The following is a 19,246-nucleotide window of genomic DNA, read 5'->3' on the forward strand; positions in this document are numbered from 1 at the left end:
CGCAAAAAAAAAAAAAAAAAAAAAAAGAGCCGTCCTGATTGCATCAGTGCAGACGAAGGTTGGCTACACTACTGTATCCTCTAGTTCTGGAAAAGAGCCTTTAGCCACAGGGATCCTCCTCTGAGAGGCCTCGGGCTGTGGCTCTGCTGCTGTCCCTTGCTGTCCCTGTCCATCCAGGCATGGGTGGAGGTGTGGAAATATAATCCGATTGGTGTCTCAGTGGAATGAGTGTGCTGGAGAGATGGGGGCGGGTGGTTTCCTGGGGTCGGCTCCTTTGAACTTGCCTGATCATCCTTCCTTGAAAAGCCATCACTGCTCGGTTCATTTCTGACAGGTTCTTCAGATGACCCCAGTTTACAGCGATCGGTTTCTGTTGCCACCGGACTGAACAGGGTAAAAAAGCAGAAAGTGAAAACCATCTTTCCGCACACGGCCGGCGCTAACCAGACCTTACTTAGCTTCGCGCAGGGAGATGTCATCACGCTGCTCGTCTCCGAGGAGAAGGACGGCTGGCTGTACGGAGAGCACGAGGGCACCAGAGTGTAGGTCTCGGGAGGGGCCTCCGCACGGGGCCTGGCGGTCCCACGCCAGAGGGCTGCCGTCTCTCCTCGTAGCAGGTCTTCCTTGTGGGCAGAGTAGCATTTTCACCACAGTTACGTTCATAGTTTAGTGAGAGTTACAGTTAACTGCAGTTATTCTATTCCCAGTCATTCCCAAGCTGTTTTCTGTATGTGTGTGCGTATATAGATGAATTTGATGCATACGTAGGAGTCACTTCTGAAAGTAGTTTTAATTGTTTTTTTTTCACGTGACTTCAGATTTCTCAAGATATACTCTGTTAAGATTTAGCACATGACTAGTTTAAATGCCAGTGTCATCATTTCAACTGTACGTGCATAAGCTTTACAGGAAGTAGGTTAAATCAAGTTTCTGTGTACATTATTCAGGTATTAAGTAAAACCAATATGGAAACAAAAGATTAAAAGGGAATCCAAATGAAAGTAATGCTGTATATAAGGTATCTATGAGGGACTGTGGTGCAGGTGGCCCGGCTGGCCCCTGAGCTGTCACCGAGCGTTCCTGGGCGTGTTCACGGTCGCCTGTCTGCTGTGAGCATCCCAGCAAGCTCTTCTTCTCCCCACTCTTCACCTGCAGGAGGGGTTGGTTCCCGTCGTCATACACAAAGTTGCTGGAGGAAAACGAGAAGGAGACTGTGAGCGTGCCCGGGCCAAGGTAGGACCTGCCTGTGGCTCAGACGGCCCAGGGGCAGAAAACGCACCTCGACCTCGTGTTCTCAGTCGTGTCGGAATTACTCTGGATGTGTAGCAGAGCCCACGGGGAAGCCGCAGATGCTGTGGAGTAGTGGGGGGTTGCCGGCAGTTGCTGCTCCGTGATTGTTTCCTTCCTGACTTCTGTTGCCCACGCGCTTCACTGACCATCTGCTGGAAAGAGATGCGCCCCAGAACCCCCCTTCAGCCTCAGAAGCACTCTCCCCACCTCCCACCGCAGCTGAATCCAAGGCCCGTGTGCTCTGTCTTGGTCTTACTCGGCAGCCTTTAACACTGATGAACACTTTTTCTGGAACGTTCTCTCGCCCTTGCACTCTTTATTTTCCCTCCACCTCACCAGCCATCCTTCTTCAGTACCCTTTCAGATCTCTCCTCTGCCCTGTGCTTAGACACAGGTGTCCTCGGGATCTGCCCTCAGTCCTTTTTTCCTTTTCGGTGCTTCCTGGGCCACCGAGTCTGCCCCCTAAGCTCGAATTACATCCACGGGCTTCACTCAGCACCTCTGCCAACGCCGCCCCCTCACGTCTGTAACCCACCCAGATAGTGATCATTATCATCGTCGCTTAGGAACTGTCCGAAGTGCCTTAACACTGACCAGGTCATTTAATCGTCATACAACCTTGTGAGATAGCTCCCCGCTTGAAAATCGAGAAAACGGGGGCACGGAAAGGTGTAATAACTTGCTCAAGGAGCTGGAAGTGGTGGACCCAAGACTAGACTAACGCAGGCAGGTCTCTCCCAGCCAAGCCGTGAATGTTTGTATGTGGCGTGGGTCCTCAGAAACATGTCCAAACTGAACGTGGCATCGTCTTGACCACAAACCACCTTGGCCACAGTGTTTCCCACATCAGAGCAACCGTCCTGACCCATCCCGCTGTCCCCGGCAGACCGCGGACGCCGCACCTGATGCCCCCCGCAAGTCCTTCCATTATACTTGCTCCGAGCCATCTGTGTGTCTCCATCCCTTGCAGAATAGCTCAGCTGCCAGTGGCCAAGGAATGAAACTAAATATTTTTAGGATGTTAAAATTCTGAGACTTTTTAGTCCGAAGTGCTCGATGCTTTTGCTTAAGGCATTTGCTGTATTTTCTTATTGAACTCCTTGAATGAAGAGCCAGCCCCTAATTGAGTCAGTTTTCCTTTCCTTTTCTTCTGTCATATCTTTTAAAGGATGTCTTTCGAGTGTACATTTATAAGTCAGCAGAAACATTGCAGTGTCATTTATAGTGTGTGTGTTGTAATCTCCTCCTCCCTCACCGTATTGGATTACTAATCCAGCATAGTTCCGGCCCTAGGAGATTGGGGATGTCTGGGGTGCGGGGGCCAGATCTCATCTCACTCGTGTCCTCTGGTTCTTGTCCGCTAGCTCGGTACCAGGACGGAGCGTGAGCACGATGAACTTGTCCGAGAGAAGCAGCGTCGCCATCCCCCCACCGGATTACTTAGAATGTTCGTCCGCGGGGGCGGCTGCAGGAAAGAAAGGAGGTGTTTCCCAAAACGCTTCTACCTTTAAAGCACCAGTGTCCAAACCGGAAACCGCGTCTCCTGTGAGTAAGGCCCAGTGCACCCCGGTCCTGAACAGCAGGCTCTGGTGATGCGGGCTGCTTTTCCCTCCACACAGGAAGGTGATGACCCTCAGGGCGGGTGGAGACTTCCTCCCAGGGCCTCCAGATTCCCCTGCCACACAGCCTTTCAACTTCCTTAACTTCAGCCCTCCTTTTGTTTTTAGTTTATCTGTAAATGACAGTTTACACACAGTAGGTCCATTGTTGGCCAGACTGCATCAGGTTTTAAGCTCTCCTTGCTTTGGGTCATGGCTGCAGTCCTTTAGACCTGTAGTGACCTTTTTCTGCATTTTCTTCAGTTTCCACATTGTTTTCTGAAGGAAGACTTAAGGTTGAACATAGTGATCTGATCATTACACCTTCAGAAAGTGTGCTGTGTAAACCCTGTGTGTACATTCTCGGTAATCCTAAACAAGCCGGTAAGAGGCACAGAGGCTGTGAGTCACTTCATCTGTTCCTTTGACAACTCTGTCTTCTGGGCCAGGCCCTGCTGTGGGCTCTGGAGACGCAAAGATAAACAAGACCAGCCCCTGGCTCTGCTGGAACTTAGGTTCTAGAGATAAGCAGCAGCAGATGAGAAATAAACACAAATATCAATGCCAGAAGCTACGTGGGGGAGTGAAGCAAGGTGGGGGGTGAGGGTCAGGTGACATCTTGGGTGGAGGTCAGAGGTTGGGTGTTCTGGGAAGCGGACTCGGAGAGCGAGTTCCGGTGCCGATGAGAGCCGCCCGGGCGGGCCCCGTGCCTCCACTGCCCCCACCGAGACCTCCGGGCTGGGGTGGCCCTTGGAGCTGCCTGGATTTGGGGCAGCATCTGGGGGCCGGGGTCTTAGCCAGAGCGATTCCCGAGGAGCGCTGCCAGCCAAGGGCCATCTCCCCGCAGCCAGAATCGGTCCCAGTCCTGAAGGGGATCTGGGCGGCACATGACAGAGCCCGCAGCGGAGCACGGGCTGCACGGGTGACATCTGAGACCCAGGGGTCAAGGGGAGGAGCTTCCCAGACAGAAGGAGCAGAAAGTTTAAAAGTCCTGAGGGGGGTGGACTCGGCACCCTCAGGGAGCAGAGGGGGAGGCGAGGGTTCCAGGGTGGCGGAGCCTCCAGAGGGGGTTCTCGTCTTTTTTTTAATGTTACTTTCAGTGTAGGTTATACAGTGAGAAGGGGGAAAGGATGGAGGGAAGGGGATGGCTGAGAAGGAAGAAGAGCACACGGGGAGTTGCCGGCCGGCAGCCGGCGCAGGGATGCGCGTCCACCGTGCCGACGGGAAGGCCGAGGGCCGGGGCCTGGGTGCAGCTGGGAGGACAGACTCAGGGCTGTGTTGGGGGACGTCTGTCAGTGCCCAAGGACAGATCACCGGCGGACGGGGCGGGCAGGGTGGTGCTGAACAAGTTCGAAAGAATTGTGCCGGAGGTGTTTTGCAGAGTGAGGAGTGAGCGTGCTCCGGAGAGGGGTGGGATGTGAGCAGTCGGCGCGGTGAGCCTGGGCCACTGCTTCTGCTTGTCTTCCGTTACCCTTCGTTGTCGCGTGCGCTCCTTCCTGTGGTGCGCGCAGACGCCGTGCCTCCCACGGGGTGTGTGTCTCCCCGCGGAGCAGCGTTGTCGCCCCTAGTGGGGGCCTCTGTTCAGCTCTGAGCGGGGCGGGGGCGGAGTCGGTTACAGCAGATGCGAGCGCTCCCAACGATGGGCCCATGCTGCAGTGCGAGCGCAGGTGTCGGGGACCGTGCCGGCCCCCTCACGTGTTTTGGTCCAGGAAATGCACTGTTCCGAAATCTCATTCAAAAATGCCTTTGGCTTCTCCTCTTAGATAAGCATACTGCATGATTGTTTGCAAATTACCCCAACTAACTCCAAAAATTATTTTCAGGAGAAAATTGAGCTTTTCCATTTTGTTAGCAGTAGATGTCAAAACTGGACAAACTGCTTGGGAAGGGCACGTGTGAAATGCTATTTTATTAAAGGCCCCAGTATGTTTTAAAACAATACTCAAACTCTTTGGAAATGATCTTAAGGCATTTCTGAAAGCACAACAATTCCTTTTGCTGGGGGGAAAATAAAACTTTACAATTTGCATGTCACAAAACTCAGAATCTAGGCACACGAAGCACATTGTTCAGGTGTGACCTGTCCGTCTGTAGCGCCTTCTCCTGGTTTTGATTTTCAACTTTTTCTTACGGAAAAATTCAAACACACATAAACATGGACAGAATAATCTAATGACCTGGTCCCCCAGGTTAGCTTTAACAATTCATTTATAAATCTTGTTTCACCTCTCCCCCACCCACTCCGAGATCAATTTGAAGCTAACGACAGACATCATATTTCATCTGTAAACATATTAAAGATCCTTTTTTTTCTCACATGACCACAATGCCAATTATCATATCTTTTAAAATTGACAATAATTCCTGAATATCATCACCTGGTCACTTCAAATTTCTGATTGTCTCATTAAACATTTCTTGACAGTATAGTTCGAATCTGGACCCAGGCCAGCTCCCTACATTGTAACTGGTGGTTCAGTCTCGTGATGAGTCTTTCCATATCTAGAGGTCTCCCCTGTCTCTCTTCCCTTGTAATCCCTCTGTAGAAAACCCAGGTTACTGGTCCTGGAGGGTGTCCCCAGTCTGGATTTTTGCTGGTTGCATCCACATGGTGTCCTTTACTGAGTTCCCCTTTGTCCTGTATTTCCCGCTTTGATCAGAGTCTGTTGTTGTGTTTTCTTATTTTGCCTGTTTTGTTTGGTAGAGCATTTCATCAGCGGTGGTGGTGGGTACACGTGTGTGCTTGTTTCCTTCCGTGATATCAGCAGCCATTGATAATGACAGCCCGGCTCCACGGATGCAGGTTGTACAGGCAGGCCTCAGAGATGTTGCAGGTTTGGTTCCAGACCATCTCGATAACGCAAGTCACAGGAACTTTTTGGTTTCCCAGCGCATATAAAAGTTAAGTTTACACTATACTGTAGTCTGTTGAGTGTGTAATAGCATTATGTCTAAAAAAGCCATGCACATACCTCAGTTTAAAAATACTTTATTGATAAAAAATGCTAACCGTCATCGGAGCCTTCCGGGAGTCGTAGTAGTGACACCAAAGACCACTGATCACAGACCTCTGTGACTGTAGTAATAATGAAAGGCTGGAGATATTGCAAGAATTACCAAAATGTGAGGCAGACACGAAGTGAGCAAATGCGGTTGGAAAAATGATGCCAATAGCCTTGCCACGACCTTCAATTTGGAAGAAAAAAAATAAAGCAGCATCTGTGAAGCACAATCAAGTGAAATGCAATCAGATGAGGTCTGCCTGTATAGTGCCTTTTAGGGTAAAAGAATCTTGCCCCCAGATCATAGCTAGCACTGGAATTATACATGAAAACACACTTTAGCTAACAGCACCGATTTTAGAAAATAACATGTTTTAATTTTCAGTATTTTTACCACGTGGATAAAGCTCAATGAAGAAAGCATTGGTGCACTTCTTACCACACTGGATGGATGGATTGAAAAATCCTGGTTTTAGATATCAATAGAGTCAGTAATGATATTCATGATTAAGCATTTGGCAGTTTAAATGAGCTCTAACTTTATTTTTAAACCTCTCTGTTGGCTGGATCATAATAGACTGTCAGTATCAGGAGGCTGTCTTGAAAAGCACGGAGACCAGCTAGGGAGTAGCACCGCACACAGCACCCACCTTTCTATCCCTTCCCACTTGCTGAGCAGCAGAGCTTCCAGCACACTACTTTCTCCCGAGGCCCAGGGTGGCCTGGCTGCCCTGGGGCCGCCTCCTCCGTGGCAGGCCCCCGTGGAAGCCACCGCCCTGGCCCCCGGACCAGGTGCAGGGGTCCTCAGCTCACAGCCTGGGGATCCCGGTCTGCGAGGTCCTGGGGCCGCCTCCAGGCAGAGCTCCACACCCGAAGCCCCTCCCCACCGAACCGGTAACTTAAGGTCTCCCAACAAAGCCCAAAACCCGATGGCTTCACTGGTGAATTCTATCAAACGTCTAAAGAAGAACTAATACCAATCCTATTCAGACTTTTCTTAAAAGTGGAGAGGAGAGAATTCCTAACTCATTCTGTGAGGCCAGCATTGCCCTGACACTCCGGTCAGGCCCCCTATTTCTTTTTTTTTTTTTTAACATCTTTATTGGAGTATAATTGCTTTACAATGTTGTGTTAGTTGCTGCTATATACAAAGTGAATCAGCTATACATACACATATATCCCCTTATCCCCTCCCTCTTGCGTCTCCCTCCCTCCCACCCTCCCTATCCCACCCCTCTAGGTGGTCACAAACCACAGAGCCCATCTTCCGAGCTCATCTTCCTGTGCTATGCGGCTGCTTCCCACTAGCTATCTGTTTTACATTTGGCAGTGTATATATATATCCATGCCACTCTCGCTTCGTCCCAGCTTACCCTTCCCCCTCCCCATGTCCTTAAGTCCATTTTCTACCTCTGCGTCTTTATTCCTGTTCTGCCCCTAGGTTCTTCAGAACCTTTTTTTTTTTTTTTTTTTAGATTCCATATATATGTGTTAGCATACGGTATTTGTTTTTCTCTTTCTGACTTTACCCTGTATGACAGATTCTAGGTCCATCCACCTCACTACAAATAACTGTTTCGTTTCTTTTTATGGCTGAGTAATATTCCATTGTATATATGTGCCACACCTTCTTTAAGCATTCATCTGTCGATGGACAGTTAGGTTGCTTCCATGTCCTGGCTATTGTAAACAGTGCTGCAACGAACATTGTGGTACGTGACTCTTTTTGAATTGTGGTTTTCTCAAGGTATAGGCCCAGTAGTGGGATTGCTGGGTCGTATGGTAGCTTTATTTTTAGTTTTTTAAGGAACCGCCATACTGTTCTCCCTAGTGGCTGTATCAATTTACATTCTCACCAACAGTGCAAGAGGGTTCCCTTTTCTCCACACCCTCTCCAGCATTTATTGTTTGTAGATTTTTTGATGATAGGCCCCCTATTTCTGTCTTGCAGGCTGGAAGGGCTTTTTCGGTCTTTCATTTCACTGGCCTTTATTTTTTTATTTCATATAAGAATATTTAAAAGCTCTAAATATGTAATGAAAACGCCCTCCTTCTGTGATTCCAGTGGCTATTAGTTGCCGTTGATTTTGCAAATGTCAGAATAATGAATGCTGACGAACACTTTTCTTAATAATAAGCGAAACCTTGCAGCAAAAGGGAGCAGGTGTAGAGTCGATAGTTACAGTGAGGTCACATTTATAACGTCGGCAACAAACGTTTCTATGGCATCAGACTACTGTGACCAACAAAACTTTTTTAAACACAATCACATGGCACGTGAAGGTACACCTTGTAGAGGGGATCTGCGGGTCGCACCGGAACTCGTCCATGGAACATTTGTTGACGAGCTTATTACGGTCCAGGCCCTGGGCTAGGATCCAGGGAAACAAATAGGAATCAACCCCGGAACTGAGTCCAGTGAGCAGTGTTTATTGGGGCTGTGGAAAAGGTGCAGGGTGACAGGAGGCGGGGAGGGCCCCGGCTCAGGCTCCTGGGAAGCGTCAGAAGTGGCTTCTTGGAGGCAAGCATTTGAGCCGAGTCCTGAAGGAAGAGCTCTGATGAAACCCAAAGCCTTCAGACGGTGTCGTGGGGTCTGCGAGGCTGGGTGCGGTCGGGGCAACGGCGGAGAAGCGGCGGGATGGGCAGGCCAGGGGTGACGCTCCCCGAGCCGGGCCGCCTGGGCTGTACTGCGTCCTTCCCCATCCTTCCGGGCGGCATTCGGTCATCCAGGGAGGGGACGGTAGGAGCCCCGTCCAGTGCTGGGGATGGGGCGACAGGAGTTGTCAGTACTTAAGGGGAAGAATTGACAGAGCTAGTGACTAACTGCCGGTACCTACACGGGGAGAGCGCTGTTCTGTCTCAGCTCTGGGAGCAGGTCTGGTTTACTCATGTCTACATATTTTGGAGCCTTTTTTATTTTTGGATAATATATATAACGAGCACATACATTAGATCTTTAACATGCCAGCATTAGAAAGAAAAAACATTCTTACACATTTAACTACTAGAAAAATATAAATATTTATTTTGGAGGTTCTGAATAATTAAAAATAATCAGCGCCCCATAGTATGATTGTATTAATTAAAGACGAAGTTACTTACGGTTTGTTAAAGTACCTACAATTTGAGAAACCACCCCCTTTCCACTTTTGATTTAAAAACAGATAAAAGTTGTCTTTCATGGAGGTATTTATATATTTTATGATTTGACTACTATATTAAGGAGTGGCTTTATGGTAAAATTTTTGTCTAAAATTCTACTTTGCAAATAATCAAACTGATAAATTAACCCACTCTTGAGACAGAAATAAGGATGAACTCTTAATTAATATTTATCCATCCCATGCTTTAAGTAAACAAAAGTATGTTTTAATATTTTTTCACCTCAAATTTTGCCATTTGCTGGGTACATTAAACATATGCTGAAATGAGGTTTCCTTTTAAATCCGCCTGGCAGTCAAAGCTACAGGTTTTGGCTAAACAGCAAAGTCCAAGTTTGGTCAGGGTCTCTTTGTAAAAATTAAAACATCTAATCATTACACCTCATTTTAAATACTACTTCTAAAAATAACAACTTTCTGCTCATAAAAATAATCCAGAGAATTTTTGTTTGGGTAGACAATTTGGAAAACATAGAACAAGTATTAAAAAGAAAATTCTATTTATAATCTCACTTCTGGGATAACTACTGTTAACATTTCATTGTATTTCCTTTGAGATATAGATAAATATTGATATATTTAGATATATAGATATTTTCCCCTCCCTCCCCAGCACCCACCCTCATGGTGGGATCATAGCATTTTCTCATGTCACCTTAGAAGTATTTATGCTTCTAACAAGCCCCAGCACTGCTGCCTGGGCTGTGAGGAGCTGCAGGCCTGTGGCAGGAACCCTGTGAGCCCATGAATAGCACCTCTGCGCCCTGCTCATCCTCACAGTTCAGCAGCATATAGGTGTCCCTCCATCAGAACTCTGTTGATGAGACAAGTACCACCGTCATCTGTGTGCTGTTTAAGAGGTACCAATAGGTTACTATGTTGTTCTGATCTGGAGAATGATGGAAAATGCCAATTAATAAAGGCCACAAGAAAATATTAATTGGCTTTTAAAAATCATCAAAGGCCACAAGGTTCGTGCACTTCCTGAACGAGGCACTGCCAGCCAGCCGTCATTTCAGGGCCTCCCACCCAGTCACCCTGACTCTTCTGGATGTTCAATTTTCCATATCTGTAAACGTGCATCTAATCTTGGGCTGAAGACGGTAATAACCCAAAAGTAAGTACAGGGCGTTCACAGATGCATCATGAGGTATAATGACTGATTCGTATTCCATTTCTGTCGCTTCATCTTTTGAAGTAATCTTTCAGTATCCTCTGCAAAGTGCCAAAGAAAAAGCTGCAACTGTCAGCGGTGTACACCCTCAGATGCCTCCGCTGCCTACAACCTGTCCGTTAGACAAGCTACCGCATTTCATCACTACCAAGTCAGAGCAGGAGTCCAAGAGCACAGCAGGGCAGACAGAAGGACCGGCTCTGCCCCAAAGAGAGCCCCTGGGGAGCAGGTGAAAAGGCCTGTTCTTAATAGGCCACCTAGTCGTTGTGGCCTGTTGCAAAGGCAGCAGACGCAGCATCCAATCATCTGTGCGTCAGTAAACAAACCCAGAGAGATTATGGTTCAGGCAGAAATGTTCCAGAACTCGGCGGCCCAGCAGAGTGGCCACTGGACACAGGGGCTGCTGAGCACTTGAAAAGTGGAGAGTGCAACTGTCAGGAACTGAGTTTTTAATTTTAAATTTGTATTTTAATCTAGTCATACAATGGGTGGCTGCCATATCAGTCAGCCAGGTATAGATCACACAAGAGAGAATGAGATTCCATTTAGAAACCTGATCCAGAAGGTGATGGTCAAGAAGCAGGTACCACGATGAGGCCCTTCCAGGACCCCCTGAGGGCTGGAGACACAGCCCTGGAATTTCATTATCTCAGAGGTTCTTACGCCCAACTGGGCTGGTCATTTATCTTTCCTAAACTGTTTACACCAGCTGATAACACTGGAGAAAAGTACGTTCTGTCTCAGCTAAACTCTGGGGTCCGTGGGAGCTGGTAAAGCAGCCTAACACTTTTATATGTAGTTTTTACACACACACAACCATCAGAATACTGTCAGTTACACGTAGAGTTTTGCTTAAATACCAGGATAACTAGGGTATACCTGGGAGCCACCCACCAGAGAATGTTCCTGAACCCAGTGAGGTGGACCCAGCTGCCCTGGGACGTCCCATCTCAAGAGATCAGATGCCGTCTTCTCAGTACCCAGGGGCTGGGGGTCGGTCACGTGCTCTCTGCCTTAGTGGCAGTAGCTTTTAAGTAATCCGATAACTGGGCTTTAAATAGCTATTGAGAAACCAAGCCCTCAAACCCACACACTTTGATTTCAAAGCGCGTGTGCCGACCTTAAGAGCTGCGCCGAGTGGGTGCTGCCTCTACCCCCCGCCTCACCGAGTGGACACCTTGGTTTCAGAAAAGAGCCCCATGACCAGGGCAGTTGGCTTTCCCCGTCTGGGCTTCAGTTACCCATTTAAGGATAAACGGGCTGGGCTTCCCTGGTGGCGTAGTGGTTAAGAATCCACCTGCCAATGCAGGGGACACAGGTTCGAGCCCTCGTCCGGGAAGATCCCACGTGCTGCGGAGCAACTAAGCCCGTGCGCCACAACTACTGAGCCTGCGCTCTAGAGCCCGCGTGCCACAACTGCTGAAGCCCGCGCACCTAGAGCCTGTGCTCCGCAACAAGAGAAGCCACCGCAATAAGAAGCCTGCGCACCACAACGAAGAGTAGCCTCCGCTCTCCACATAGAGAAAGCCTGTGCGCAGCAATTAAGACCCAATGCAGCCAAAAATAAATTTTTTTTAAAAAAAGGGGTTGAACTGGGTCAGAGGTTGTGAACTGGGAGAGTCCAGCCTGCAGCTGAGGACTGAGTTAGTTGTTAACACGTAAAGCAGTATCACTCAGGGCTGCTCACACCGTGGGCCACGCGAAGCTGCTCTCCAGCTGACGGCGGAGAGGAAGGGACGTTCTGTCCGAGGAAGCAGCCATGCAGGAGGGCAGGCACCAAGGAAGTCCTAGGGCCTGTCCCTCAGGCCCTGCTGTCTGCAGGATGGCTCGGTCCCCAGGGGAGTGGAGGGCTCTCTGCGAGGCTTCTCAACAGAGCCCTGGCCGGGCCGCAGGTCCCATCATCTCTGCGTCGGCCTGTGGCCGCGGGTCTGAGCTGACCCGTAGGCTGGGACCGCGTCATCTTCTTCAAGGTACACGGGCACGCAGTAGACACCCAGGCAGAACTCCGGGGTGGCGGGGAGAGGGGGTGACGCGGACACCGTGACAGCCAGCAAGGGCCACCTCCAGGTGGACTGGGGTTTGGGGTTTTTCGGGAGAAGTCACCAGGTGTGTCCCGTGCCTGTTCCCACCTGTGGGCTGTCTCACCATTCAGTCCCCAGGCCTCCCCGGTCCCACTGTCCCCCGGCAGCCTGGCCACTCGCAGGGAGGGAAGCATGCTGGTTGCGAAGAGGGGACACAGAACACGCGACAGGCCGTGGCAACGGGTGCAGCCCAGCAGAGGGACCAGCGCCTGGGAGTCCTGCTCTGTGAAGCCTGAGGGAAGTTGGGGCGGGACGCGTGCTGCGAACTCAGAGCAGAGCCCGAGAGGTGAGGGAGGACCAGCGTCTCCCGGACGGCGGGTGGCGGCGGGGCTGTTCCGAGCGCATTCTGTGTGGCCCGCACTGCGACAGAGGTGCCCCGGGCACGCCAGGAGCTGTGCCGAGACGGGTCACAGAACGACCAAGAAGGGCCTCCAGAGCCCTCGGTGCTCCTGCAGGACAGGGCGACGTGTGCCAGACGATGGAGGAGGGAAAGACGGGGTGGGGGGCAGACGGGGAGACCCCAAACCCCTCAGCACAGACTGGGGGAGGCAGTAGAGGCACAGGCGGCTCCCGGCTCAGCCGGCGGGGGATGGGCCGTGCAGGCGGGTCTGAGGCCAGCAGACGGATCCGGAGCTCCTCGCTGGGCAAAGGAGGTGGCTTCGCAGAGGAGAAGGGAGCAGGGACGAGGGCGGCCGTGGCAATAAGCTCGCTGGCAGGTGTGTTAAAGAGGACACCTTTCTGAAAAGGTCCTATTTTTTTTTTTTTTTTTTTTTTTTTTTTGGAAATACTGAATACCATATACAGAAAAGTGCAAGAAAAGTCACTTTTCACAAAGTGACTCCATATAACCAACACCCAGTCAGGAACTGGAGCATTACCAGCCCTCCAGGAGCCCCCCCACTTCCCATCTCACAGTCCAGACTGCCCTCCTCTGGACGCTGGGTGCCTGTCTGGTCTGGCCCTGCGTCGACAGAACCGTGTCCTCCTGTGGTTCCACTGGTGTCTCAACAGAGGCTGTCAACCCTCCTGTTAGAATAACTGACTTACAACGTTGCGTTAGTTTCAGGTGTACAGCACAGTGATTCAGTTATACGTATGTATACATTCTTTTTTAAAAATATTCTTTTTCATTATGGTATATTACATGATACTGAATATAGTTCCCTGTGCTATACAGTAGGACCTTGTTTACCTATTTTATGTATAGTAGTATCTGTTAATCCCAAACTTCTAATTTATCCTTCCCCGTGCTCCCCTTTGGTAACCATAAGTTTGTTTTCTATGTCTGTGAATCTGTTTGTTTCGTAAATAAGTTATTTGTGTCATATTCTATTTCTTTAAAATATTTATTTTGGCTGCACTGGGTCTTAGTTGCAGTATGCGGGATCTTCTTTGTGGCATGTTTAGTTGTGGCACGTGGGATCTTAGTTGCGGCATGCATGTGGGATCTAGTTCCCCAAGCAGGGATCGAACCCGGGCCCCCTGCATTGGGAGCGTGGTGTCTTACCCACTGGGCCACCAGGGAAGTCCCTATGTCATATTTTAGATTCCACATATAGGTGATATCATATTGGTATTTGTCTTTCTCTTTTTGACTTCCTTCACTTAGTACAATAATCCATAGGTCCATCCATGTTGCTGCAAATGACATCATTTCACTCTTTTTTATGGCTGAGTAATATTCCATTGTATATATGTACCCCATCTTCTTTATCCATTCATCTGTTGACAGACACTTTAGGTTGTTTCCGTGTCTTGCTTATTGTAAATAGTGCCGCTGTGAACGTCGGGGTGCACGTATCTTTTTGAATTAGAGCTTTGTCCAGATATCTGCCCAGGAGTGGACTTGCTGATTCATATGGCAATTCTATTTTTAGTTTTTTAAGGAACCTCCATGCTGTTCTCCATAGTGGCTGCGCCAATTTACATTCCCACCAACAGTGTAGGAGGGTTCCCTTTTCTCCACACCCTCTCCAGCATTTATTATTTGTGGACTTTTTAATAATGGCCATTCTAACCAGTGTGAGCGTGGAACCTCACTGTAGTTTTGATTTGCTTATTGTAAATAGTGCCGCTGTGAACGTCGGGGTGCACGTATCTTTTTGAATTAGAGCTTTGTCCAGATATCTGCCCAGGAGTGGACTTGCTGATTCATATGGCAATTCTATTTTTAGTTTTTTAAGGAACCTCCATGCTGTTCTCCATAGTGGCTGCGCCAATTTACATTCCCACCAACAGTGTAGGAGGGTTCCCTTTTCTCCACACCCTCTCCAGCATTTATTATTTGTGGACTTTTTAATAATGGCCATTCTAACCAGTGTGAGCGTGGAACCTCACTGTAGTTTTGATTTGCATTTTTCTAATAATTAGTGATGTTGAGCATCTTTTTGTGTGCCTGTTGCCCATCTGTATGTCTTCTTTGGAGAGATGTCTAAGTCTTCTGTCCATTTTTGGATTGTTTTTTTGTTATTGAGTTGTATGAGCTATTCGTGTATTTTGGAAACTAAGCCTTTGTCGGTCACATAGTTTGCCAAGATTTTCTCCCAGTCCGCAGGTTGTCTTTTCGTTTTGTTTATGGTTTCCTTTGCTGTGCAAAAGCTTGTAAGTTTGATTAGGTCCCATTTGTTTATGTTTGCTTTTATTTCTATTCCCTTGGGAAACTGACCTAAGAAAACACTGCTACGATTTATGTCAGAGAATGTTTTGCCTGATATCTCTCCTGTTCGGATAGGGCTGCCCCATGCATCCTAGCGGGTGTCTCAGCGGCAATGTGCGCACACGCTGCTTGTACCAACCAGGAGTGGGCTCGCTGGGGCACGTGCCAGGGCCCGGTAGCTTCGGGCTGCCGTCTTAAGAGTCATTTTGCTCTCTTTCCTCATAGCACAAGTTGTTATTTCTTGCCACTTTACCGCCAGGGCTGGACTTCAGTACATCTCCTCCAGTGTTTCTGTTTCCCTCACCATGTCGTGTCACCCAGATAACACAGCCTGTGAAACCATGGCTAAGCTCGTTTCAGAGTTCAGTTGGGCTCCAAGGTTTCTGCCTTGAGGGCAGCGGGGGCACTGCTCAAGTTGAGGACACACAGGGGAGGGGGACAGTGTCCTGCCCCAAGGACGGGCAGGAAGGTGGTTTCCGTTACATGCCCTGTGGAGGCCGCATCCGGGGAGTCCAGCTTGGCAGGACGTGGGCCTTCCAGGCCGGGTGGACGCAGCCGGCCTCCCCCTGAGCCACAGTCACAGCCTGGACTCAGCCTCCCCAGCCTGGGGGCACCTGCTCTGGGCAGCAGGTTAATGCCAGCACCCTGAGCACGTGTGGGACTGCACGACAGGCATTCTGGGGCATTTTTAAAATAAATCATAGGTGAGCCCTTATTCATCCTGTAACATGAATGTTACACCAGAAACTGCTCACTCCGAGGCGTGCTGAGCCAGCCCGGCGCGCCCTGTGGGGAGAGGCCCTTTTAGGGTGTGCTAACGAGCAGGGCAGCTGCTTTGTGCTTCAATCCTGAGAGGGAGACGTTGAATCTGGACGCCGGGCTGGCTGCCCCTGGTGCTGGGGCTCCCCCTCGGGAGGACCTTGCTGGCCCCAGGTTCAAGGTCAAGGTGCGAGGTCCCCAGAGGCCCAGAGACAGCAGGCGCAGGTCTGAAGTAGCCCTGGTGCCCCCAGCCCCCTTCTGCCTTGAGGCTGTACATCCAGCACCCAGGAGAGGCCGTCCCAAGGGAGCCCTGGCCTGGCTTTTACTCCAGGCGTGGCCTTCAGCCCCAGGCTGGCAACGGGAAGTGAGAGGAGCTCAGAGGTCTGCAAGCCCTGAGACCACGGGGCATCCTGGGAGCTGGCCTGGTGGCCCTGGTCAGACGGCATGACACTGCCCTCTCCTGGGCAGCCATCTGAATAAGCCCGCCCAGCTTGGGCCAGTGATTTCTTACAACAGCCAGAGCAGATTTAAAGCAGATTCTTTGTGGAATGAAAGAGAGGACACACGATCACCTGGTCCCCGGCCACACTGGGAGACCCCGAGCCACTGGGAGCCGGAGGCCGGGGCTCCGAGAGGGCTCTGGCGATTCCTGAAGGCAAAGACAGTGCCTGCACTGTTCTGTCCTCTCTCTTCCGCAATCACCGAACTTCTACAAGATCAGATCTCTGGTTGGCAGTTGGCACCAGTCTATGGCACCAAAACCCAACAAGGTTTTCTTTTTACTGTTTCTCATGGCATCGTTCAGGATCGGGCTCCCCAAAAGCCAACCATAATCACTACAGTTTTGCACCTGAATTCAGTCCACAGGCAGGGAGCAGCAGACCCTGTGTTTCCCTCTTAGATGTTCCAGCATTTGTGAGGGTCCCTCACTGTTTCAGAATGTCTTCTGTTCTTACCCTTACTCTTCTGAGTGAATTTAGATAAATGGGACAAATGAACTGAGACTCCAGGGCACTTTGAAACACGCATAGCTTTAAGCAGTCCCTTATGCTTTAGATGTCTTTACCTTCAGGTCTTATTAAAAATGTCCCCATTTCATGAGCCTTCCATAAACTTCTTTTTCTTTCCCACAGAATGATGCAAATGGGTTTGCAAAGCCGCCTTTTCTCAGGTATGTTACTTTCCTCCACAAGGGCCCTCCCCCTTGCTCAGCCCAGGAGGACTGGGCTTGCAGCATCTCAGTTCCCCGACCAGGGATTGAACCCAGGCCCTCGGCAATGAAAGCGTGGAGTGCTAACCACTGGACCGCCAGGGAAGCCCGCCGCCCGTTAAAGAACTATCCAGAGCTTTAAACATTTCTGACAGAGGGCAGCGCACCTCTCTGCAGTCCTGTGTGGGGCAGGGAGGTGGTGGTGGGAGAGCCTTCTAGGACAGCGGCTGCATTATTAAGTGCCAGACGCGACACGAGGCCAGGGGAACTCCCTTCTGGATCAGGGCAGACGCTGGGCAGGCCCTCCAGGCCCCACTCCCAGAGGACCCCCCAGGCCTGAGGCCTTTCTCAGCATCAGGCCCCTCTGCGGCCAAAACGAAACAATTAGCAGCTTATAATGGGCACATGGAGAGAACTGTCACAGAACAAAACTTTCATGTTCAGAAAATGTCTGGGATTTATATAAGCTGTATAATTTTACAGAGCAAGAACGGGAGTTATTAGCTCTTTTTCCGAACCAAATCCCTGTCTGGAAGTATTTCTGCCAACCATTTTTTTCTCCCCCCACCTCCCCAGCAGAGAAAATCCCTTTGCTACTGTGAAACTCCGACCAACGGTGACAAACGATCGCTCAGCACCAGTCATTTGATGAAAAGGTGGCCCCAGATTCTTCTGGTTCCCCGTTCGGTTCTCGCTTGGGAGATGATAGGTATACGTGTGTGATAAGTGCTGTCCTGTTGTAAAGCTTCACTGGAGGGTGCCTGATTTTACATGTATTCCACTTGAGCAAATCAGTGCATTTTCTAATTTAACGTAGTTGGGTTTACACATTTGTCTTTAAGATAACTCCGTCATAGTTTAGATACAACTCAATCACTTAAAGTATTTTCTTCCTATTCTGTTCAAGAACTGTAAATTTGGTTCCAATTCTATTGTATCTTTTTTTTTTTAATATTCTATGATTTTTTTTTTTAATAGCCAGAATAAGGGATAGTAGATGCTTCTGTGACTGGCTTTCTGCACCTGAATGCAAATAAGATCACAGTTTTATTTTATAAAGCATGTGCTCTTAAATAGCATTACGATGTTTAAAGAAAACACTGTGTAGATTTGCATCCCAGCATGCAAATAATCTTAAGCAATATAAATTATGAGAATATTGTATAAAATTTAATTTTTTAACTTAAAAACTTTTAAACGTTTGCTTAATTAAATACAGCCCTACCCAAGATGAAGCATCCCGCAAGTTCTCGTGATTTAGACACAGCGCTAGAGCACTGAGAATTCACCTGTCCCTATCACAGCCATGATATTAGCACTTGAATAATTTCTAAGAGGTAATGAATTCGGCATTCTGAGTTACCAACTGGAATACCAATGAAAACATGCCAGGCCATGCCACACGCGGGCCTGGCTCACAGGGTAACACGCATCTGGGGACTCCACGTGTAGAAACCCCAGGGTCCTCTCGCTAAGCTAGTTGACCAAAGCTGCCTCCATCACTGATGTACTGTGAAACCTCTTGGGGTGCAAGTTTCTCCACTTTTCAGTCAGGAGGACCTCTGGGAGCCAGGGGAGGGGAGTGGGAGGCTGCACCTCCGCTGAGCCCCATGCCGGCGTACCCGGAACCTGGGCTTCTGCAGCGGCGAGGCGAGGCGGAGCCAGTGGCAGGGTTTATCTCTGGCTGTCAGGGACTACGCCCGATCTGCAGGAGTGGAGAGGGGTGACGAAAACTCACACGCAGGCCATCCGTTGTATGGGGGCAGGGGAGGGGGGGGGCTTGTTGCTGACCACAGCTTTTGGCTTTGCCGTGAATATTATTTTTCTATAAGCTTGAAACTGGTCAAGGTCAAATGCAGATAAACCAGTGTAAGCGTGTGACGCTTTGGGTTCTCGGTCCCGTCTTCCTCCTGGCTGGTCGGCTATGACCCCTTGGTGGTGGGGGGGTCTGGGACTGTGGGAGCGCTCCCAGGACCCGCAGGCTAAGGGCATCTGTCAAGCAGCACACTTGTCTTTTGAGAGCAGACCCTTCCACCAGCCAAGAAAACACAATCAAATTAGTCACATGGCCCATGGCTCCTCTCACCATTTAATAAGAGTAGGGTTCACAGAAGCCCTTTATTTTCAACAGTGTGGAGGGAGTGAGGTGTAGAAGCTTGTTAATAAGGGAGAAGGGGCAGGGGGTGTCACACCGTGGCCCCGGCCCCCAGAGCTCCGCTGCTGGGGGTCTTCTGGCTGTGTTAGGCTAGGTTACAGGGATGGCACAGGTCCTGGGATTATCAGATGCCACTTGCAGGCCCACCTGGCTCACCCAG

The 19,246-nt window shown here is 49.7% G+C and overlaps 2 protein-coding genes and 1 long non-coding RNA gene across 11 annotated transcripts in view; 1 reads left to right on the top strand and 2 right to left on the bottom strand.

The window, feature by feature from the left end:
* Positions 1-17,647, top strand: part of BAIAP2L1 (BAR/IMD domain containing adaptor protein 2 like 1) — an 86,440-nt gene extending 68,793 nt beyond the window's left edge. Inside the window, exons 10-14 of one of the 6 annotated variants that reach the window (XM_055090575.1) lie at positions 335-542; positions 1,156-1,233; positions 2,655-2,835; positions 16,855-16,892; positions 17,511-17,647. In XM_055090575.1, the coding sequence (XP_054946550.1) occupies positions 335-542; positions 1,156-1,233; positions 2,655-2,835; positions 16,855-16,892; positions 17,511-17,580 (575 nt within the window). In that variant the 3' untranslated portion in view covers positions 17,581-17,647. Of the gene's footprint in view, positions 1-334; positions 543-1,155; positions 1,234-2,654; positions 2,836-16,854; positions 17,381-17,507 lie in introns of those variants that run through there. The other 5 variants (XM_055090574.1, XM_055090578.1, XM_055090577.1 and 2 more) reach the window with 5 other exon arrangements.
* Positions 552-2,730, bottom strand: LOC129392775 (uncharacterized). 2 transcript variants are annotated; one of them, XR_008619314.1, is made up of 3 exons: positions 2,546-2,730; positions 1,280-1,439; positions 552-1,189 (listed from the first exon to the last, which is right to left on the bottom strand). It is a non-coding gene; the product is annotated as an uncharacterized lncRNA (long non-coding RNA). The 2 variants fall into 2 exon arrangements; XR_008619315.1 differs by having other exon boundaries at positions 1,280-1,442.
* The window catches only part of BRI3 (brain protein I3), a 35,227-nt gene continuing 24,280 nt past the window's right edge, over positions 8,300-19,246 (bottom strand). For 2 of the 3 annotated variants that reach the window (XR_003683003.2, XR_008619313.1), the window contains exon 6: positions 17,505-17,954. The gene's annotated coding sequence lies outside the window, so the exon portion shown is untranslated. Of the gene's footprint in view, positions 8,650-17,504; positions 17,955-19,246 lie in introns of those variants that run through there. The other variant, XR_003683002.2, reaches the window with a different exon arrangement.

This window comes from Physeter macrocephalus, chromosome 14 (assembly GCF_002837175.3).
Source record: "Physeter macrocephalus isolate SW-GA chromosome 14, ASM283717v5, whole genome shotgun sequence".
In the NCBI taxonomy this organism is placed as follows: Eukaryota; Metazoa; Chordata; class Mammalia; order Artiodactyla; family Physeteridae; genus Physeter; species Physeter macrocephalus.